Source organism: Leguminivora glycinivorella, chromosome 10 (assembly GCF_023078275.1).
Source record: "Leguminivora glycinivorella isolate SPB_JAAS2020 chromosome 10, LegGlyc_1.1, whole genome shotgun sequence".
NCBI classification, from domain to species: Eukaryota; Metazoa; Arthropoda; class Insecta; order Lepidoptera; family Tortricidae; genus Leguminivora; species Leguminivora glycinivorella.
Window position 1 is genome coordinate 22,607,040 of NC_062980.1, and position 24,606 is coordinate 22,631,645.

The 24,606-nt window shown below is 35.0% G+C and overlaps 2 protein-coding genes across 2 annotated transcripts in view; one reads left to right on the forward strand and one right to left on the reverse strand.

Moving 5' to 3' along the window:
* Positions 1–24,606, forward strand: part of LOC125230723 (probable ATP-dependent DNA helicase HFM1) — a 54,314-nt gene that overhangs the window by 6,556 nt on the left and 23,152 nt on the right. The window lies entirely within an intron of this gene.
* On the reverse strand, positions 60–20,498 carry LOC125230090. Its single transcript, XM_048135097.1, has 3 exons — positions 20,372–20,498; positions 7,957–8,061; positions 60–1,932 (listed from the first exon to the last, which is right to left on the reverse strand). Exons 2-3 carry the CDS (start codon positions 8,059–8,061, stop codon positions 1,717–1,719), a joined length of 321 nt encoding a protein of 106 aa, XP_047991054.1. The 5' UTR covers positions 20,372–20,498; the 3' UTR covers positions 60–1,716.

Below are 24,606 nucleotides of genomic sequence, written 5' to 3' on the forward strand. Positions count from 1 at the left end.
AAAAAATATTTAGTAAGATGGAGTTACAACGTTTAAATAAAAAGTAAACAAAAATTAAGTCATCGTAAATATTTATTTGTATACAAATTGTACATAGTTCGATGATAAAACAATAGTCATATACTTACATAATTATACTCTAATAATTTCTTAAAACTAATGGCAATAGTGACCTTATCTAATATTTAATGAATCACAGAATTGGTAACTTTCTACAATCGCTAATATTCCAATTGAAATTTGTACACGTTATAAAAATTATTAAGTAAGATAAAATTTACACTTCTGACAAAACAACAAAAAATACAAAACATAATGTAGGTACTAATACAAGAAACAATAAAATAAACGCCGAGATAGCGCAAGGAGGATGATGATGATGATAAGAAATAATAAAATATAATACTTTATTATTCAAGACTGGTAAAAGTGGTAAACATTTGATTTTTAAAGTTTTGTTTTGACTCATGAAAATAAAAGAAAAGAAAATAAAATGCGTTTCGGAAAGATTGATTCATAAATGCTTTTCTTACGTACCTGACTTAATAAAATCAAAATAAGTATTAAAAGAAATACTGAAGTTTCTTATAACAAGATATTGCATATTTGTGCGTTTGAACCAAGATCACTCAAGAAAATTGGATATACCTACATAATAAAGGTACACCTACCTACTGTGGGTGTACCTACCCTCAACCAAATTGAAATAAAATTAAACAAAAAAAACTTAAAAAAAAACACAAATTTATCGTTCCTTTATCGTAAATTCACATAAAGACAAAAACAGCTGCCAAATTATTGAATGATATTGGTTCAAACGCACAAATTTGTAGGTATAAGAAAATAACACAAGCGATAGTGTTTTATTCAGTTGCAATGCGAAAATTAAGAAAATTATGGAATCTTCAGAGCAGACTGGCGGTAAATTCATCTATAACGATCATACTCGGATTTCTTTTTGACTTCCTGTTCCTGATAGACTGAAACATAGCTTTTTAGAAAGATACAGCAATTATAATAATCAGTATTTTATTTACACCGTGTATGCCAAAGCATAAAATGGAGTATAAACTTTAGTTATACATGGGGTAAACTCGCCTCATTCGTAGACACGCCTAATTCGGTGAAACAACCAAAAATCGTCTTTCGGAATAGTGCCTCAAAGCTTGTACCACCGAATTAGGCGTGTCACCGAATGAGGCGAGTTTACCCTAAAAGCTTCTTTTCTGTCTTGTTTCAAATAAAGAAAAAAAAAACAAAATGCGAGCGGTATTGCGTATATTGCTCGCATTTGCCCAGGAAAAGAGAGTAGAAATTCAAACGTTGCTACATCCTAGTGTCGTCTCGTTTTCTTACACGTATTAATTTGAAAGAGGCAACACATCAATGTTGCCACCTTTTAATTACTTATCTACGATCTATTCGTCTGTTTAGCTACTAAGATTGTTAATTTGTTAAGTATTAGATTTAAATTTGAAAATCAGCGGTCTCGCTGAGTCTCATCCATTTTACTGCACACACATGTATCTGCAATTTTACTTTTAGATTTCATACATTTCCATTTCCTGCTGTGTTGGTAAATAAATTTTATATGTTTTTATTTATTTATTTTATTTTTTGCCAGACTATTGATATAGCTCCACTGCGTCATTCTGGTCCAAAAAAATCCTATCAGAAACAGGCATCACAATCCAAGTATCACACTCACACTCCTTCTTATTTCCCCTTCCCGAACGGATTAGCGTTATCCTCGAAGGTGATCTTGGGCACGAACCCGCTGTCCCCCTCCACGGTATACTCCACAGTCATGAGGCGTCCGTCAGGGAGGAGCACTTTGTAGCCCCCGTTGACTTTCCCTTGCGCGTCGCCCGCCTCGTTCGCGCCGAAGAAGAGGGTCTTCTCTTGGTCTTCTACGTCGTATTTGTATTCATACTGGAAAGCATAAGATAAAACTTAATACAGTCTTACAATAACGGAAGGCAGAGCACATGAATGTACAAACATATGTTGGAAATTGCAAAAAATAATGGTTTTCTACGAGGAAAAAAAAATCCCATTTCATAACCGGGTAAGCAAAGAAGAAAAAAAATCTTCGTAGAAAACTGCAAAAAATAATGGTTTTCTACGAAGAAAAAAAATCCTATTTCATAACCCAGTTAGCTAGGAAGAATTATTTTTCCTTATACAAAACCAGTTATCAAACTTGGTTATCTACAAGGAACAAGGGGATTATTCTGGATAATTAAGATTTTGATGCTAGGGTTTTTTTTTTATAAGTTTCGATAAGAAAATGCTGTAGGACAATTAAGTTAGTGTGTATGTAGCGTAGGTTAGCAATAACAGTTTTTTTTTCTAATTCAGAATCTGGGACAGCTATGAAAATCAGTGGATACTGGACAAAGACTATCGTCGACTAATTGTAGCAACGAAGTTGTTTAATGATTACGTGGTCGATGTGAATAAATTTGTATCAAAAAGTACCAATTTCTAAAAAGTTACGTACAGCGGGGCAAATCTCGACTGCAGGACTAATCCATTTTTTTTCCATTATTACACTATGATGTTGAGTTCTACATGTATCCACTGAACACGCCTACCATATACCTATAACCGGTGGACACTCTATTTAATCTTGCAAACATTGTAAGACATGGAAAAAATGGACCAGTTACATTTGCCCCCCAGTCGAGATTTGTCCCGCTGTACCTTATTTAGTATTGGTCGTTTGTGTTTGAATCAAGCTATTTTTGAAACTTTTGGGCATCATTTGATTTTATATCGTTGTTAATTCATTTCCTTTCTCTTTTCCGATTCCCAAGATTGATATCGAAATAAATCCTAAATATGGAAAACCTAAAATTGTTGACAACCTCTAACCCTTATCTTGTTGATAACTAATAAATAATCAAAGCCTTAAAATTTTCCACCATTCATAATGTCTTCATAAAGCGCCGTTGACATTTTCATTGTGGTATCGAATTATCGACCGTAGCCACAGGGTTTCATAAGTGTGGTTTAGTGACCATGATTCATAAGGACAGGTCGGACAGCTGCGGACAGGGCCTGTATATAATGTATGTAGCATGTCATGTAAGGTTGGGAAGACCACCAAGGGCTTGTCATTATGTGTTCGTATTATTTTAAAGATATTCTTATTGTTTAGGTCGTTATGTGTGTGTAAACAGCAGGCTGTGTAATACGTGGGGTTGGCGAACATAAACCCTGGTTGGACATTGGTCAGCTGCGGACTAGTATCAGACTAGGCTTGTCTCTCTGTCATATTCATATATTATTAGTCAATTGTTAAGAATGGACCAGTTACATTTGCCCCCCAGTCGAGATTTGCCCCCCTGTACCTTAACCTGTCATGTATGTAAACTATGTATGTCGAAGGAACATGATAAATGATGAAGAACTTTAAACCTTTCTAAGACAGAGAGATTTGTTTCCTACACGATTTAGATCTTGATTGCCCGTTTGTGGCCACTTATTTTAGGTAATGTCCCACTGCTGGGCAAAGGCGTCTCACCCCCCCCCCCTACGCTCGATTATTCTAATCTTTTAGCCAGTTGGCCGGTCAAAGTCATATGCCGCTCATTCAAACTTTTTAAAAGTTTTGTAAATATTTTATTATGCAATACCTACATATTAATTTTGGCAGCACACAGAAATGTTAACAAAGGAATATTTTTCTTTTTCATATAAATATTGTAGACCGCTGGAGCTTATCATTTATTTTACACTTTTGTAATAAGTTTTTTGCGTGATTTTAACTCTTCTAGGTCTTTTTGGTTGTCAATTTCTTTGGAATTTTGCTAATATTCCCAGCACTTAAAGCCTGCAATTTTCTGCACCTAATTTAGTCATGACACAAATGCTTGCGATGCAATGACTAAAACTTATTATGTGAGATTTCGAAATGAAAAAAATTAAGTAATTATTCTAGAATCCGCAGGATTTGGATTTTTGTTAGAATTGTTAGGTACTTTGAGGGATTCAATGTCCTCTTTGAGGCGTAACTTTCCGAAATAAAATTGATCTTGAGTGTATAAATGAGGATCTGGCAACCTTAATCACTGCACCGGTACGAAGTGTAGGAATAGGAACACAACGCCACGAGTAGGGTTTAGATTGAACTTGCTTTTCAAATTAGGCGAAAAACAAAGGGACGCTGATGCTCGTGACCGGATCGTAATATTATTCTATACATATAATATAATTATATTCTGATACCTATTATACCTAGTACCTATGCAGGTAGTCGTCTATTAAAAGATGCTCACCATATCAGGATATCTCATTAATACTCGGAAAAAATCCTACTAAGACAAACCATTTAAATAGCATACAATACCTAACCATCGATAAAATGCCATCATTGACACTTTGCAGATGTCTCTCCCTGACTCATACTATGAAGCAACATAATAGAAATACCAGAGACGCATATCTTCTTCCATAATAAATTCATGATGGCATTTACTCCAAATAGCTTCGACGCATCAATAAGTATTTACTACTAAAAAGGAATTGCTGTGTATAAGGGATTCTAATTAAGATAGCAATTAAATACTCGTCTCTGTGTCTTTATAAGGATATGATTGCTGTTATTTAAATAGTAAATAGGGATGCTATGGCGGTCGGAGATCAAAAGATTATTAAAATTTCCTTATGGTTGTAAAATAACATTATGTATGGTATATATAATATAGTATCAAAGAGGATCAAGTATTATAGAGAGTTACTGTCGAAGTAAAATGTGTAATCACAGTGCATAGACTGCCATCTCTTGACACAGGCTTAAAAGTTTTGAACCTCAGTTTTGTTTGACAATTTGGCCCATATTCTTAGCCAGATAGATGTTAAAATGTCCAATATTAATATTAGCGCCATCTAGCGGAGCGTACCCCAAAGGTGTAATGCCATCTAGGCCACCGTACCTTTTTCTGTATGGTACTGAGGTACGTTTTTTTCTTAGACTTTATCTGTCTATACGGAGTTAGTCTTTGATAGTATATACTATATAGCATAATGCGAATTTGACGAACCATTAAATTCACTATTTTTCCAATCTACGTAAAAGTGGAATGATGATTTTCACGGAAAGTTCGCAAAAAAATATTATAGACTGAAATATCACAAATTGACTAGAAAAATCAGTGCACTTGTTCCTCATCTAGAATTTGAAAAAAAAAAACATTACGGTTCACATTTATACAGAACAGTCGGTACAGCAAAATAGTCTTTATACATCTAGGAGTCCTTGTTGTTTAAAAAATGCTTGTTGTATTTTTCTAATGTTTTCTACTAGTTGTGGATTCAGCTAATCGTAGAACAAGTGGATTGACTAACAGAAAGTGAATCCGTTTCAACTTGGGCAAAAATGCTCTGTAATGTCTCAAGTGTATCAATGTCCAACTGACAACTGTCACGTTGTTCTCCTCCATATAATAGGTCTCATGTCTCTATAAATTCTCTTGAAACTATTGTTTAGTCAATTCAGGTTTTCAAACTAGGGAACATATCAAATTACTTCGGGCGGGTGGTCTGGAGGTTAAGACAATAGCCGCGTAAGCTGAAGACCCGGGTTCGATCCCCGGCTCGGCTCGGCCACCAGTGGGCTCGTCTTTTTTTTCGTCATTGATATCTATTTCAGTTTACAATTCAGTTTTTATTATTTTAATGGCTCTGTTATAGAGATTTGGTACTATCCTATCCGTAGGTAGTTCTAACAAGACTCACCCTTTATTGACTATGTAATCTAGGTACCAACGCACACAGTTACCACGGCAAATACCTAAAAAGCGATTAAACTAAAGTCTTACACTAAACAATGTGAGATCTTAGTATCTCAACTTACAATTAAGGATTAAAATAAACCAGATAAGCATAGTGCACAAAGGCGGTTAGACGCCAATTAGAGTCTAGCATTATGCCTGTGTTCTCATGGTTACCATAATGGTTTGATGCACAGATAAGATGTGCTCTATGAAAAAGATAATTAATCTATTAAACTTAAGTTCAACCCTGGTTAGGGCATTTAACTCTTGGTGAGGTGGAAAAAAGATGAAATGTGTCGAAGTTTCATATAATAAAAAACCGGCCAAGAGCGTGTCGGGCCACGCTTAGTGTAGGGTTCCGTAGTTTTCCGTATTTTTCTCAAAAACTACTGAACCTATCAAGTTCAAAATAATTTTCCTAGAAAGTCTTTATAAAGTTATACTTTTGTGATTTTTTTCATATTTTTTAAACATATGGTTCAAAAGTTAGAGGGGGGGGGACGCACTTTTTTTTCCTTTAGGAGCGATTATTTCCGAAAATATTAACATTATCAAAATACGATCTTAGTAAACCCTTACTCATTTTTAAATACCTATCCAACAATATATCACACGTTGGGGTTGGAATGAAAAAAAATATCAGCCCCCACTTTACATGTAGGGGGGGTACCCTAATAAAACATTTTTTTCCATTTTTTATTTTTGCACTTTGTTGGCGTGATTGATATACATATTGGTACCAAATTTCAGCTTTCTAGTGCTAATGGTTACTGAGATTATCCGCGGACGGACGGACGGACGGACGGACGGACAGACAGACATGGCGAAACTATAAGGGTTCCTAGTTGACTACGGAACCCTAAAAAACTATACAAAAACTACAAAAAAATGCAAAAGCTCATAAAAAGAAAACACACAATCGCGCAGAAGATAAGTCCACTAGACCTTAATGTCGCCTTATGAATGCATACATTGATAAATTCACCATGCACTTTCGCAGCTCACTGTACTTGTGACCTACATTTGCGAAATAGGCATATAAGTACTTAACAAAAACAACTACAATATAAGTACTTAACAAAGTGGTTTGGCAGAAGATATGTAATAGGGTTAAGCTTTACGTTCTGAATAAACGTTTTTTTTTTTTTTTTTTTTTTTTTTTTTTAATTGTCCAATTTAAATCCTATTTCCAAATCATCTAAATCAATCAAACAAAAAAAAACTTTATCAACCTTTCCACGACCTTTCAATGTCAAGGTTAAACCAAAGGTCGTTTAAGGTCGCACGTTAACCTGAATCTACTTAGATTCCCTGTATAATTACGTTAACATTAAAATGTCATCCGCATTTAAAGTAGGACTGTCCTGTCGCAATGTCTCAAGAAAAGCTAAGCTTAAAGTCCTTACAAGCTCATTGTAAAATATTCCTTATAGTCTAAATTTCAAAGAAACTATTCCTTTATTCGTATAAAGTTCTCAAATGCATTCGTGTAGGTCAAAGGTATGCAGTATGCACGTTTTGTTTAAATTATTACCGATGCTTGTGCATCCTTGCTTATATGTTAAGGTAGACAACTTTTAGTTTTATGGGCCCTTAGATAAATGCGTTAAATGTTAGGTTGACATATTTGATGCTAATGCCATTAGTGGGGATGGGGTCGAAAGACCCTAAAAAAAAGGGTTAATTAGGTACACGTTGAATTAATTGAATTACGCAGAGTGTATACCTAGAGATATCATAAAATAAATATCCAATTAAGTTAGGTACGATTGCTTAAGTTTTGGAACAGAAAAGAAAACATTCGAGAGCGGAATCTCGATATCCTTTTACACCCTTCGAAAATCTAGAATTATAGACAGTGCTAGTATTTTTAACTAAAATTTCTGAAGAGGAACTCCTTTCGCTTTGGGGATTTTCTCATGTTTTTAACCCCCAACGCAAAAAAGACGGGGTGTTTTAAGTTTGACGTATCTATCTGTCTGTCTGTCTGCCGGTGGCATCGTAGCTTCCGAAAAGATGAACCGATTTAGATTTAGTTGTTTTTGTTTCAAAGCTGAATCAGTCGGGAGTGTTGTTAGCCATTTTTGATAGAAATCGGTCCACTATCTCGGGGAATTTTTAAAAATATAAATTTTTGTTTTAAGGGGGTAGGTTCGGTTTATAACTAAGTACTCACAGGCATAGGCGGGTCTTCCTTCTGCGGCGCTGGCGCAGCTGTTGCGTGTCTCATCGCGACGCATGCCAACACCAACGCACATAACAACCATTTTGTGGAACACATCTGTTGAAAATATAGCTAAAGTTATTATAAAGACCATTATTTAAATAGAGTAGTGTAGGGTATTAAGGTTCACCGTAAAGGGAGGAACGAAGTTAGTTTAGTGTAACACAAAATATTTCCGTGCTTTTTCAAAACAATCGATTTTATTCTACTCTATTTACTCGTTGTAGGTATGTCGTTCACACATTTATTCTGAGCACAATGTCAAAAGACTCTAAGGATACTGGAAATTTCAGGAATTTTAACTGCGGTAGGGTAACAGACTCTGAAGACTCTTATTTAGTGTCTTTAAAATACTACATATATACACAAGTCACAACTAAGTGCACACATAACCAATTAGCCACATCAAGTCTAAATAAGTTAATAATCATAGAAAGAAAACTAAATTTTCTCATAAGTAGTTTGTTTTTATTCTGGCACTTAAAACCCTATAGCAGCAACATATGCAATGCGACCTATTAAACCCTTCAATAGCAAAACGATTCAGTCGATTCGCCGAATCGGTTTGCGAAATAACGCATCCTTTGTCTTTCGAGACAATTCGATTGGCGTTATTGTTCCTGAGGTATTTTCGATTTACATGTAGGTGGTTACGATATGACCCTTCCCTTTAACACGGTCGAATATTTTTTTCTTATTATTATAAAGGGGCTTACTCTTGGCCACAGACTAGCCAAAGGCAAAGACGTGGCCTACGATGGAGTGAGCTTGCCCAGAAGATGCCTGTTCACTCTTGATTTGAAGGTTGCCGGGAATCAAATTCATTCCTTAAATTACACATGATCTGGCATTCTGTTCCTCCACTGTGAAGGCGATTGGTAAAACCTAAACTTTTAAAACTAAACTGGTTGCAATGTATACAAGTGTGTATTATGGGGGCACTTATAAAAAACACATTTCATGATATTTAAATTTACCAATCAGCCAGCAGACATATGTTGTTACCATGAGTTCAGAATACTTTACTCGATAGCGAGCACATCACGGAAATGTATTCGTTGGTCTAGTGAGTACACAGACCAGTGAGTAACTGTTCGGGGTCGCTTTTATATCATTAAGGAACATATTCTGAGCTCATGATCATGAAACGGGTCTCTATTGTTTTTAATCCCATAAATTCTTATGGTAAATTCATCGTATGTTCAGATTTTCGTTAGTCATTTATTTATTTAATCAAAAAGTAACACAGCACTACAGTTTACACCAAGGCACTGTGAAACTACGAAATACAAAACAAGACACTAACGATAAATAAACCAAAAAATACAAATTAAACGTTAGATTTAACAGTAACAACGTGGTTCCGTTGCGTCGTCTGACTCGGTGTAGGATTCGGCAGGTTGCCCCGAAACCGCCGAAATACCACACCTTTCATAATAATCCCGTCATAATTTGGTTTATCTCAGAAACGCGTAACTTTTCAGGATTTCCATAAATCAAACCTCACCTAACCTATCTGTAGATGGCCTTAATGAAAACCCTGAAAGGTTACATACCGTTTCAGAATTATGACTAATGATAATCTGGAAATTATTACATTATGTCAAACAAAGGGATCCGTCATGAAACTCATGAAGTACACTGAACACGTGTCATCCCGGCTTTTGTTCTTTGATCAAAACAAATTAAATGGCAAAGAATGTGATAATTGCCAGCATCTCAGGCAAACAGGTAATGAAACGAATGAATAGTAGTTTGAATAATTAGTTTACAATACTACGATGTCGTGTAAATTAATTCGATCAAGTAATCGAGTTAGATTGATAGAGACAATATTAACACAAATGTAAAACTGATGTAAAGAAATATGCTTGGATAAACTATGTTTAAAAATGTATATTAAAGTCATGAAAAAAATTATATTTGAATAGTTGAAAATGGCCGTTGCATTTTACGAATAATTAATTACAACTTAGGGATGACATAAGTCAACGTTAGGAAACAAATCAAATAATTTTATTAAATATTTTTTTTTACGACGGGCGGGTGGTTTAGTGGTCAGGACGTTAGCTGCGTAAGCTGAAGGCCCGGCTTCAATTTCCGGCTCGGCGACCAGTGGGCTTTGTCGTTTTTCTTTCGTGTATGATATCTGTTTCAGTTTATAATTGTAAGAAGTTCTAAATAACGTTTTCAAAATACTTATTTATTAAAATCTGCCTTTAACATTGTAACTTGAATCATTGAATTGTACGAGCACGAATCGAACCATACAATCATTAAGTAAAGTGTTAATAACGACTTTTATAATTTATAGCGCAGATGTCAGCGCAGTCAGCAATTACTCGTTTCTTTATGTTTCCATATCACGAATTACTTGAGATGATTTTCTCATTGTTTCAAGGGGGAAATCCATTAGCGATAAACTAATTATGAAAATAGACACATTTATTTTCAAAATCTATATTACATAAAGCTTAAGTAATAACAGGAAAATAAACTATAGAAACATACAAGAGCTTCTTAGAACAAACAATAGCCCTCACACTAAATATACCATTTATCAGCCTAACTATGTAAATTAAAAAATAATCTAGTTATTAGCTAGTACGATCAACAAATTTGAGTTCTAAGCCACTCTATCTTATTGACTTCGTGCTTTATTTGCCATATACGTTACTTTGACGACTTTGACCGACTTTGAGGTACTTACTACAGTGGCCTAAGGATGAAATTGGTTGACTGCAATTTTTTTACACCACTCGGAATTCGAATTTAATGTAGTCAAAAATTTGCTCTAGATGTGATATAGATTGTGACGATTTCTTTGTCAAAAGTGACCCTATTTGTTTTGATATTCGATCCACATTAATACGATTAATAGTGTGTGAATTGATTTTACTTAGTAATGTACATTAAAGTAGTAATCGGGCCGTTATTCAGATCGCAAAGTTGACCCCTTACTACTGAGTCTATGAAGGTGGTAAGTATTGTATTGTATGACTCACAATTTGTTTTTATTTATGCGAGCACATTTGTGAGAGGATTTATTTATTCGGGGATTACTAGTTATATCCTCCGAAAGTTCGATTTGTGGGAGTCAAACATTTCTTACAACTTTTAACTAGTTTGCAACCTGTATTGAGAGGAGAGCCTACAGGTCAAAATAAGATAAATTTTTCCCCCTTAGAAGTCATAAGTACTCCACATTTATAATAGATTATCTCAGCATCAAACGCAGCATGAATCTGATCAGCCCAGCGTGACACCTTTACTTAAGCAAGTTTTAAGATAAGCCATCTGCCAATTACGCTGATTAATGTCCCCTAATTAAAATAATGAACATGACATTGTTTATCTGCATAAAAAGGTATGCCAATAATTGAGATATTTGGCCTTGCGTGATCGATTCCTGCAGAATGTCTTTGTGTTGTCTAACAATCTTGCAAACATGTGATTGCGCACTTGACAGCAGCTTTTTGTCCAGGAAATGGGAAAGAAATTGTTCTGTGTTGAAATTAGCATTTGCAATGCTTGAGTGCGGTATGGGATCTGGTTTTCTATACTAATTGAGCTTAGGTAGGTCATTCTTTAATTGGCCAATAACTAATAATAGGTACATCTCAGCCAATTGTGCACTGGCTTTTGGCACCGATCAAGTATATCAGCACAAATGACATCTTTTTTTAAGAAATTCAAGGTTTAATAATATTATCGACCGTTTTTCCATAAAACTGTAGTAGTCTTAATTCCCATCACTTGATATTATTATAAGGAAAATGTTTTTAATTTATTTCGAGTTAGCCATAAGTATATAGCTTACTTTCACTTGATTTTTTATTAACTATTAAACAAAATGTTCAAGGCATTTATTATTCTATTTATTCTTAAATCGATATCGAATAACTTTTTTTTTCAAAACTTAACTAAAGCTTAATAAAATGTGTCAACAATTTAGTCATGTTAATTTGACTTAGTGAGTTATTTTCCATGCTAACAACGTTTGACCTTCACTAGCCGTATCATTTTCAGACTAGTCTGGGAACTGAAGTCCAACTTAGTGCTGTTAAGCCATTAGACATTTAATGAGCAATTGTTACTAAACGAATGTCTCGTTATTCAGAAGCCAAGGTTTGCACGTCCAATAAAATGTTGTATTTAATAGAAAACAATTATCTAAATCATGATGCAACCATATGTTCGTGTCAAGTATGGAAATAATGTACGAATTATGTGCGTATACAAATAGAAGGTCAATGTCTGACCTAAAAGTATCTTCTTTAACAGTTTTAACTGACGAAGATGAATGATGTTTACCTAATTTTATAAACAAGAAAAAAGATTTGAATGATCTGTAAAATGTACTGTTTTTGCACATTTTGAGTTCAATGCTCAAATCATGATAAAAAGTTGACACCCAAGCCCTTGATGTGACTTAATAAAAGTCGAAGTTGATAAGAAATACCATTCTAATTAATTTTTGGTACTTAGGAACGTGATGATGATGAAAATTTTAAAAGGCCTTTAGGCTACCAAATCCACGATTTTTGAGATGCGTCCCAAACGCAAATGAATTTAGAACCAAACAGTTGGTAGGTATGTCGATTTCTAGCTTTCTGTGAATTAATTCCTTACAACTTTTTTGGATTTGTGTTTCCTTTTTTTTAAATTTTTTACATATTTTCGTCTGCCAAGGTTAATCTAGGGTTTACAAATGCCCTCATTGTTATAATAGACGTAATAAATCTTCATTGCTCCAATACGTAAAACCTAATGCCAGTCTCGGCTCACACGTTTTTGCCTAGGCAGGATTAACAATTGATTTTCACATCTGTGTAACTGATAACATTGAATAATTAATATAATAATGGGCTAATTTAGATTATGGGAAAATACATGATAGCTTAATCCTAGGCTTTAAGGTTAGGGTTCTTAGATTAAGTTTTAGATTTTGATAGGTATTTCACATTTCTATCATACCTACCTATTATTTTTGCCGAAGATTTTACGGTTCCACCGTGTCTATGTTAAAGTCACTACAATTTGCAAATAAAATAAAATATAAAAATGGTGACAAACTAGTATGCAGGTAATAGGTACAGTCGTGTCCAGTTACGCGAACATAAATACGCATAACATTTTTGTAAGTCGTGTTCAGATACAACTAGAGAACAAATTAAATTATTTTATTGAATATTTTTTGATTTGTTCTTTTTCAAGTAGTCACACTACTATTAGATGATCAAACAAACTTCTCAAGCGAAGTTCGATCACTAATTATAGGAGTCGTTTCATTCGAAGATATAATAATATACATTATAAATTGAAATAGATACATACATGAAAGAAAAAACGACAAGGCCCACTGGCGGCCGAGCTGGGAATTGAACCCGGGTTTTCAGCTTACGCGGCTAACGTCCTTACCACTAAACCACCCGCCCGCCGTGGTACCCGACGAAATTTCTCTAGTGTAAAGGGCGGGCAATTTGTTCAGATAGGTACTTTTGTTTGCGTAAGAGTATACATAGATGAGACTGAACAATAAAAATGTACTGATTTAACTCACTATACATACAATTTAACATACACCTGGATTATTAAGTTGTAATTTTAATCCTTCGAAGAGCCTACTGTAAATATTGTAATTATGACAAATTTGCCTTGCGTATATTAAAAATAAATACTATACATCTAAATATATGCAGGCCTTGAACCACAAATTATGTAAAAGTACGCGAAAATGTAAACTTCATTTGCAGTTATTACATAAATCGATAGTCGATGTACAATGCTGCCCTCCTAACGCAAAGTGCAACAACTAGGTTCAAGCTACTTTCGAGAAAAACGCGGTTAAATTTTTTAAAGTTGTTTTGACGATATCTCCATTACTACGCATCCTATTGACATGAAACCTTGACCATGAAGTAGATAATATTACTTAGCTTATTTGCTAATACTTTATTATTATTTATTTATTTATTTATGTAATAAAAAATGAATGAATTCACTTATGCTTAGGATAGTCCAATACATGCATGATATTATTACAAACCATAACTGCAACAAGTAGTCTACTTATTGCATTTATAGTTAGTAAATCAAGATATTACGATTTTGTTTAGGAATTATAGTATGTTCCTTGTATCATTACGCTTCAATTAAGCACAATAACTATGTTACTTATTGCAGTTTTGATAAGTATAACATGTTGAGATAAAACAAAGGATTATAAAAAAAAACATTCATGTACATACAAATATTTATTTGGTTTTCATATCTCAATCACAATAACAGTATCCATTAAAAATTCTAGCAAAATTAGCAAATACAAAACTTCAAAATCACGTTTAACGTTTACCTATTAAATTAACCTTAATTAATAATACTTGTCTCACAGACATAACAGCAAAAGTATCTTCTAAATCACTTTTTAGTTAAATACATACATACAATCACGCCTGTATCTCATAAAGGGGTAGGCAGAGCACATGAAACTACTAAAGCTTCAAGGCCACTCTTGGCAAATTAAGGGGTTAAAAGAAACCGAAACTGTGGCATTGCAGTGACAACAGTGACTTTTTTGTTAAATATAATTGCAATACTTAGTCTTTCTTTTAAATCACATTTAACTTAAATATAAAACAAAACTTTTCTTCTAAACGTATTAGCATACTTATAAATATAGGAACCATATGTTATTTTACATAAATATAGGAACCATATGTTATTTTACTTCCCAAATCAACAACTATATAATTAATAAGGCACTAAATGAGATCTTAAGGTACATTAAAGAGATCAGTCTTTAATAAAATCAGTCTATTTTAGTTACTACTATTATATAGTTTCTGGCAAGTTCGTCCAAAAACGACGCCTTGTCTCAGGCATCAGAGGCACCAATTTTTTTATAATGTTTTGTAGTCGGTCTTTTGCTATTCCTCGTGGTGCAACTTTTACCGAAGGGTTTGGCAGGCATTTAGTTTTTTTAATTTTTACCTGTAGAAAATCGAGTTCTTTCCAAACATTTTCTGAGTGGCTTTCTTTATATTGGATGTTAAACGACCCTCTTTCGGCCTTTACTGCCATAATATTGTGTAGATATACTCTTGGTGTCATGTTTTTAAGTTTGTGCTGGGAAGAATAATCATCATAATTGAAAAAATCTGTTACCTGCATAACTTTAACAGTATTTTTTTCGAATTGGACATCTTGACGGCATCTACGAAGTCATCCATGTCATACACTTTCCCCTTTTGTTTTAAAGCCTTTTCTACTTGATGGTGGAAATTATCTGCAGACATGAATGTATGCCCCGGTTCGAAAAACTTCATTATTATGGAATTTGCAGCCACCAGATCGCTGTTTACTATGTTTACAAGGAAACACATTAGCGCCCAATTCTTGTTCTGAGCGGAACAGTTATCAGCCCACAAGACAAAGTGTTCGACATCACGATGATGTGTGAGAAACGACCTATATGCGGATATTATGTCTTCTTGGCGTCGTCCACTGACTGTTTCATTCCAAAGTACAGCATATGGTACATGTGGCCCACTAGTACTACTACTGCCAAGTGGAACGAAGCTTTCGTTAAACGCTATTATACGAGGACAGAAGATGGCGGCCTTAAACTGGTCCATTCTGGGAAGCTGTATCACTTTCTGCAAATCCACAGAAAAGTAAATGCACTGTGCATCGGAAGAAGCTTGGTCTTTATCTTTTTGGTATTCTTGTCGGGATTCCGTGTATCGTAGTTTGTGTACTTCATAGTCACTTATTTCGGCGCAGATTTCACAATCAACTTCAGAACACCCTTGATGTGATTTAAATAAAGCACAATCTTCACACTCTTCATTGCCAAGATGAGCAAATGAGATGTTCATATCCTTGACAACTTTACGATACGTCTCCAATGATACAGTTATCTGAGGATTAATGTTCATGAAACACTGATGCATCAACGTGATGTTTAGATCACTAGGCAGATAAAGCCTTTTGGGAGCATGTTCACGACGGTAATGGGATATCATTGGATTAAAACTCGCAACATGGTCTTTAATAATGTCCTTATTGATTACGTCTATGCGTTCATAGCCTCCTCTTTTATCTTTCTGGTCATCAATTTCTTTGCTGAGTGCGGTATAAATGTGCCTGGTATTTTGAGCATTGTAGCCGAGCGTCGTCAGAAAAAATGCTCTACATACTTCAATTTTTTCACGATTATCGGTGTAAAGATAGTAGAAATGAGACACGGCTCGATCTTTTTTTTATCGTTCTGTTTTGTCCGTGTTCTTACATTTCGTGACTCTACGTGGCCTTTTATAAATAGTCCTCTCGATTCCCAACATAAATTTATATATCTATCGTGTATTTGTTTTCTCATACCTTCTGTAAACTTTGTTGTACATTTTTTACGACATTTCTCAGTACATGGTGGTTTTAATGTCAGTTTTTCATCTGCAGCTTCTTTTTTGCCTTTTTCGTTCATGAAGTGACTCTTCAAACTTACGCCTCTTCCTTGGCAAACCCAATTTCGTCAATCCTTTTTCACACTCTGGTACATTAGATGATGTTTCGATATCGCCCTTTTCAATAGCAGACTCCACAAAATCAGTATCCTCCATTTGATTCTGTATACTTTGAGTATCAACATTTTCTAATTCTATTATATCATCCGTTTCTATCACATTATGGTTAGTTTTAAAATATCTATTGTTGTTATTCATTTCGTGACCATTCCGCGTGTTTTTCTCTCTCTCTCGTCATGTATCTCAGCATTAACTATTATACTAACATGTCTTGTTTCATTGCAATCGTATGATGAAACCGAGTCAGTCTCTACAGAGTCAGTATGTTTGCCAGCATCAACTGTGACAGTAATTGGTACTTTTTCATTAATGTTGTTCGACGAATCTGAGTTGTAATCTGGAGATTTAGGGTTATAGTCCTTATCTTTGACGCTGTCATCGGAGTCATATAAACCAGTCGAGTCACATCTATCATCGTCAGAGTCTGGAAGGTTTTCATAACATATCAAAGATTGACGAGTAGATGGCAAAGTGTTTTCATACGTATTGTTTGTAAAAGATAATAGATCAAGATCTTGAACTATTTCAAATGAATTGCAGTATTCATTTTGATTTTCAAATATGGCTGGGTATTTGTTAAAATCCAGAGGGCGAGACCAAAGTTCATCAAGATCTGTTAGGATTGGACTTTTTCGAGCGGCTTGTTTATCATCCGAACTACTTAAAGAGTTTTTATTTTTGGTAGTATTAGCTGGCTTCACACGAATAAGAGACTCTGATTTTTTTGTATTTGAAATAGCCAAAGCCATAATTTTATCTTTTCTTGACATTGTGAAGTAAACCTACAAACAAAACACAAGGTTAATTTGAAACTTTTATTACTAGCGGGACAACATTTACTCTATACCAAAGAAATTTTGAAGCAATGAAAACAAAATAAGGGCTTCTTTTTATATTATAAATATTATATTTTTATTTATTTTTTGTTATAGCGGCAATAGAAATGCGTCGTCTGTGAAATTTTAAACTGTTTAGCTATCATGAATCTTGAGATATAGCCTTGCGACAGACAGCGGAGTCTCAGTAATAGCTTTAGCCTTTGGGTACGGAACCCTAAAAAGGACGCGTTTCGGTTTCGTTTGCTATTATACCTGTACATAGCAATGTATTATAAAAATATGTAATATTTGATTTTATAGTACTTACTATTTAATGTATACGCTTAATAAGTTAAACAAACACCAATACTATTAACTCAAAAGAGGTGGATTATGAACATGGCCGTCATGTAAATGTATCTTAAATATTTGGTAACGGAATAACATACCTAAATATTGAAGTTACATTAATTTATAATGCACCTTATTTTATTTTAGTCTAAGTTAATCCAAATAAACACGTAACTTACCGCGCAAATTTCGTCGCGAAACACGTGGACAGAGTCGAGTCGACCAGCTCTATGGGACCGCGCCCCGCGACTGATTGGTAATCGCGCAGTGTTGTCACATACAATTTGAACAAAATGGTAGACCAGGGTGAAAAAATAGGTAGAAACTGGTAGAATTAGAAACGAAAAATAGGTAGATCTACCTGTTTTAATACCATCTAAGGTAAGTCCAGTTTTAATGATTAAAAATGCTTCTAAACTATTAAAAATATATTTTTCAGTACAGATGGTCGTTTTTTTACGCACTAGTTCGAGAAGTGGTTCATTATATGCCAGGTCGAAACTTCGGAGGCTCATCTGTACTGAAAAACGTCGTACGATACACGTGCGAAAAGGAAATTCGTAACTCGTGTCGATTTAAAACACTCCCTTCGGTCGTGTTTTAATTTATCGCCACTCGTTTCGAACTTCCTTTTTTTCGCACTCGTATCGTAATGTACTATATTGGTTTACTTGGTGAGTTCTTTATGGTGTTTATACATGTTTTTGTTAAAATATTTTAAACACAAGCTAGCGTCTCCGAGAGCTGCCACTGTCAGGCTGTCAGAAGTGTCAGTGTCATGTCATTGTCAAATGACACTGTCACTGTCACTACCAGGCTGTCAGTGTCAAAACTGACAAACATCAAGATTTTCAAGCTGACAGCCACAGATTATTCACTAAACACGTTCCGATTTAAGTAAAATGCTGTAATTATAAGACAGGTAAAACTTAATTTCGTAACACGCATGGAGAATTTTCTACAATAGTAATATTTTAGAAAATAGGTAGATTTAGGACCGAAATAGGTAGACAGGTAGACGGGAGGCAAAATAGGTAGATCTACCTATAAATAGGTAGATGTGACAACACTGTAATCGCGGCACAAAATGTCAACTTAGGTACTTCTAATCTCTTACCCCTCACCCCGCAGCGCGGTCTTTTACTACGCGTAAACGCGATAACTTGGATTCATATTGCAGTATGTTTGAATTGGTATACCGTTTGTGCCCTGTCGTCCTAAGCATAAATGCGATAACTAAGTTTTATCGCATTATTATTAAGTAACGTTTTCAAAACTATTACGACAATCCTTAACATAAGTGTAATAACTTTACTTATTGCGTTTATGATTAGGGGTTGGTCGTAACCTTAACATGAATTCTACTAAGTATAAGAGCGCTAACTATAGTTATTGCGTTTATAACTAGTAATGGGCTAAAATAAATTATAAACCCTACCAACTATAATCGTAATAACTATACTTATTTCAGTTATTGTAAGTAAAAGATAGCAAGGTATTTTATGAACTACTTATTAAAAATGGAATATCAATACTTATTACACTTATTGTTAGTAATGTTGCTTAATAGTATTACCAATTCAAATATAACTAAAGTTATAGCGTTCTTTATTAGTAAATAACAAGTTAGTACCTCAGATATTGCAGTTATGATTAATAAAAACATGTTTAAGTAACATATACGATAAAACTGTCAAAGAAGAGATTATAGAACTCGTTATGCTCTTCACGAATATGTATGTAACTCAATTTGACCCAAAACTCGAGTTGTTGCACTTTACGTTAGGAGGGCAGAATGGGTGATGGATGGCCCATTGTTAAGGCTTGGCGTTAAATTAGTCTGTATAAGGAAGTACAGTCAACAGCAGAAGTCACTGAGGGCAAGGGAGCTTAGTTTAAATTACTGTCATTTATTGACTAACGCTAATTGAATAGTATCTGTGGCACTTTTAATAAGATGGGTCCCAAAGATATTTCTAACAAGTTTGGCGATGATTATGTTTATTTATTACATTTTATGATTATATTACCAGCTTTATTCGGGTAACTGAAATCTTCTCGTGGCTGAGGCGTAGGGTTAGAGCCAGCGTAGCTTTATTTGACGTTCATATGCGCATTGTAATATGCCTACTTGAAAAATAAATATTTCGTTTTCATTTTTTTTTCATTAACTGGGTCATAATTAAATTTTTCACTGAATACATACATAAAATCACGCCTGTTTCCCATAAAGGGGTAGGCAGAGCACATGAACTAAAGTTACAGTGCCACCCTTGGCAAATAAGAGGTTGAAAGAAAACGAAACTGTGACATTGCATGATTGCAGTGACAGGTTCTCAGCCTTTCGCCTACGCCACAATTTACCCCATATCCCACAGTCGCCTTCTACGACACCCACGGGAAGAAAGGGGGTGGTGAAATTCTTAACCCGTCACCACACGAGCAACTTCACTGAATATTAGCGATAAATATGAGACCTAAATCCTGGTTGTAATCCTAAACTCCTGTTAACACCCTTTTTGTTTTCATTTGTATTTCTTTATGACGCAGGAATTCAATAAAATAAAAATATACACAACATTTCACACGCACGTGCATGCACATAAAACTCACCGTAAACAACAATCACAACACACACAGGACCCTTAGCGATCGTCAACTGTTGTCGCGACACACCGCACGCGCCTTATATCGCGTGCCCCACGAACTCCTGTCGCGGTATCGTCATTGCACTCAGCGGATCCACCCGTGAATGTTGAACTTTGACCGTGTAGAAACTTTGCTCAACTCTGTGTAACTATTATACTAGTTGTTAGGAGATGTTTGCTAGGCAAGTTTGGATTAACAGTCAAGTTGCTGCAACGTCCTATCGTGATAGATGCATCCACACATGTATATTCTTAATACGACTAAACCAAACCATCATTTCTAAAATTTCACACTAAGCAGTTGTTATCAAATTAGAGGTATATTTATATTGGTTAAAACAGAATGAGTTCGGTAGCAGATCTTAGGGATACGACGATAAAGTCATGAGTAAATATCACTGTCAAAAGTCGCGTGTAACCTTTGCTCGCGTTTGGCGACCCGGGTTTGAATTTGAACTATTTTAGTTCGTAACAGTTAGTATACTAGGATATGGGTGAATATCTTTTATTGCAAAAAATTGTAAAACAAATGATCTGATGATTACAACAGAATTATTGCCCAGCTCATAAACATGAGTAAAAAAAATTATTGGACATTCTTACACAGATTGACCGAGTCCCACGGTAAGCTCAAGAAAGCTTGTTCTGTGGGTACTCAGACAAGTGACAACGATATATATAATATACAAATACACAAAAAACGTCCATGACTCAGGAACAAATGTCTGTGCTCATCACACAAATAAATGCCCTTACCGGGATTCGAACCCAGGACCGCGGCTTAGCAGGCAGGGTCACTACACGCTGAGCTAGAACGGTCGGTCGGTGAGTGTTTCAAACAAGACAAAAGTGTGTCAGAAAACTTAACAACTGATATAACAACATATTATTTTTCACCACACCAACTGATAAAGGCTTACTTTGCTATTCGAAAACAGATAGCAAAATTGCATTTTATCCACAAGAGTGCAAAGTAACTTCATACAAATTTTAACTTGATATCTTGAGCTGGCTGGTAGAAATGACCGAATGATGATTTTGAATTATAAATATTGAACAAACTGATAGATTTGATTTAGTTTGATGTTTTATAGTCATGTTCGTGTTGGTGTGGTGAAAAATTTTGTGTTTCACTCGGCGGCAAAATTTGTTTAACCTTCATGCCTTGAAACCCTCGCAACGCTCAAGATTCCACTTTTTTCCATTCCAATATTGGAATCTTTCGCTTGCTCGGGCTTCAATATTGGCACGTGCGGTTAAACAACAACTTTGCCCCCTTGTAAAACAAATAACTATTTAATTGTATACTGAAAATGTCAAACTATATGAGCATTCCCAGTAAAATTATAAATTAACTCGTGACTCCACACGCATTGATGTCCAAGCTTTGTATTGATGGAACATTGTGTTAAAGCTCTACAATGGCCGGCCGATGAAAAGGCCTAATAAGGTTGACCATCGAACCGCATTATGACTTGTATCATGTCTAATCTGAAGACAGTTTTCGCAATATGCGTGTAGTATTCCACTTGTACGTGTATATCGACAGTTGGAGAAATAGCGAGCATAATAGGCTAGTTTAATAAAGCACAACATAATTAGAAGAAAAATATGGATAGCAGTTATGTTTAAACATGATTTCCATTTTATAAGTCAAAGAGAACGATATAAAGTATACGAATTGACCGTGACGCTGACGTCACTCCTCAGTATTTCATAGTGTTATTTAGTGTTATGATAGCAAATCGTTTTGACAGTTCTTAAAAAGAAGCTGATAGTTTGAATAGTAGGAAACTAGACTATTTTACGCCTCCTGTTGCGTCTTGAAGATAAGCAAAGCTGATTGGTATAATTGACGTTAAATTATGGTTTTGATTCATAAATGTAAAAAAAATGAATTTGATTAAGTTTGATGTTCTTCCCACATTAACCGTAAAACATCGACGTGTTGGTGTCGTAAAAAATGTTTTACAGGGTGTTAAAGTCGGTTTTAAACGCGCGCTATATTGCTACCCGAAACTGCAAGCGAAAGATAATATTGAACGTAACCGACGTAGTTTAAATTAACCGATCAAAACATGTACTTAGGTTAAAAAGTATTTTTGCCACCGAGTGAAGTAATGTTGTTTTTGCTTTGACGTTCAATTTTTTTTTTATTTTTACAAAAAATCTAAAATAAATCTGTCAATTTGAGTACTAAGAGATTTCTTTTATAATAAGGACATGAACTTATCTGATAAACGCTAACGAAGGCATGTCACGAGCTGTCAAAAGTCTAAATCAAATAATACCCCTAAAAGTTTTTCGTAACTAATCCACGCATGCTTTCAACGATCAGCCAATTATAGACGACCATGAACTCCATGTTTTAATTGTGTGATAGGTCGCACAAGGCGTGGGTGACGAATCCTTGATTGATAAATAATTATTAAACTACCATCTACTATAATTATAATCATTATCCATATGTTACTACCGGTCCAGTACCGTCTATATACATATCTAAGTATTTACATATGTTTTTAGGGTAGTTTCACACCAGCGTGTTATATGAAAGTACGCGTACGAGCTTACGCGCGTATAGATCAAAAAGGAAAAATTACGCCCCTCGTATAAAAAATGTAGGTAAATGTAGGTGCGTTTTTACATTATCCGATCTAATATCGGATGTTGGAAGGATTTCAAAGGCAAAAATCAAAGATGGCGGTTTAACTACATGGGATCGGTCCTACATTCGATATCGGATCGGATAATGTGACAACGCACTAAATCGCCGCGTTGTATTGTAGGTAAGCTTATGGCATTGAGACGACCGTTTCAGCGCGAAAAAATATACCAGTCAGAAAAGGCCTAATAAGTTTTTACTTTATAAATTTTTCTCTGTGTTCACCATTCAGCCGGTCATATAAGGCATAGTTTAAAATAAAGTATTATTCATGCATTCAGTAATTTACAACTTTAGTTAAAGAAATACTAATAGCTTCAATGATAAAAAAACTAGGGAAGTACTCCAAGTAATAAGCAAAGTATGTCTAGCTAAAAGATGAGTCGACAAGCACAAGAAATTGAATATCATAAAGGATAATTTAAACATCGTTAGAATAAGGATAACCAGGTCATCATTAATTGTGATGAGTTCCTATAATAGCCTATAAAGGCTATAAAACCTTACATGTGTAATTATTTATTTTACTTAATTATTTATTATTTTTAATTGAAATACTGAGCTAGGTATATTTGCATCTCATCAGGTATTGTGACACATGTTTTTTCCGTATTTCCATAATTAATATGTAGGGATTTCACCTGCAAAAGTTTAGATTCTGTGGCCAAGAATACAATTGTTGGCGGACGATACACAAGTCGCAACTGAGTTCGGTCGCACCAATACGGAAGACCGATAGAGACAGATAACTATAACGATATGCTACGGAGAGTGAACGATTGTATTCTTGGCTAAAGATTCAGGAGTATTCTCGAAAGACTGACTAAGAGCGGTTTCGCACTACATCCGATCATTTACACAAGATCCGAAGAATGACGGAAGGAAATCGGATCACATTCGTATCGGACATAGTGAGTAACTGCCCTAATTCTTGTACTTTTGGATTTGAAAATGAATTACTTTTCTATAAGTGCTCAAAAGTCAAAACTACCGGGAGGCAGGGACTCAAGAGGGTAAACTTTTCGCGTTGTTTTAAAACGCTTGCGCCAAACCTTTTAATGAAATTTTATTCGGCGCGCCATATCTTTCTTTACTTTCAAATTTCCTGTCTCTACATCCCCTCCGAATAGCGTGGGTCGATTATAAACATACTTTTTAGGACATCCACGGCAAACGTAACAGAATCCTATATGGTTATTACGTGAGTTATCAGTTATCGCAACAATACGAAATCTCGGTGCGTGTCAAAGATCTGCGAGCGTACTGTACGATACAGACATTACAGACTTCCTGATTCGCGGGATGACTTGCTTTCACTGGCCAATATGGTTAGGAAAGCTATAGATCTTATTAGGGCTTATTTAGAGCGGGATTCAGATATGTAGACAGCGACCAAGCTTATAATGCCGCACAAATTTTAGTCGTATTGGCGCTGTCAAGAGAGTCAAGTCGCAAACTTAGGGTCGATACCGGCGGATAGTCAACGTACGGTGCCCATCCATATTATTATAAATTGCAGTTGGTGTGCCGTCCGT

Excerpts from the sequence above, each read along its gene's own strand:
- LOC125230090 (XM_048135097.1), bottom strand. The coding sequence starts at position 8,061 with ATGTGTTCCACAAAATGGTTGTTATGTGCGTTGGTGTTGGCATGCGTC. Across the intron at positions 1,933-7,956 it reads AGGAAGACCCGCCTATGCCT|TATGAATACAAATACGACGT; the intron begins GTGAGTACTTAG and ends TATGCTTTCCAG.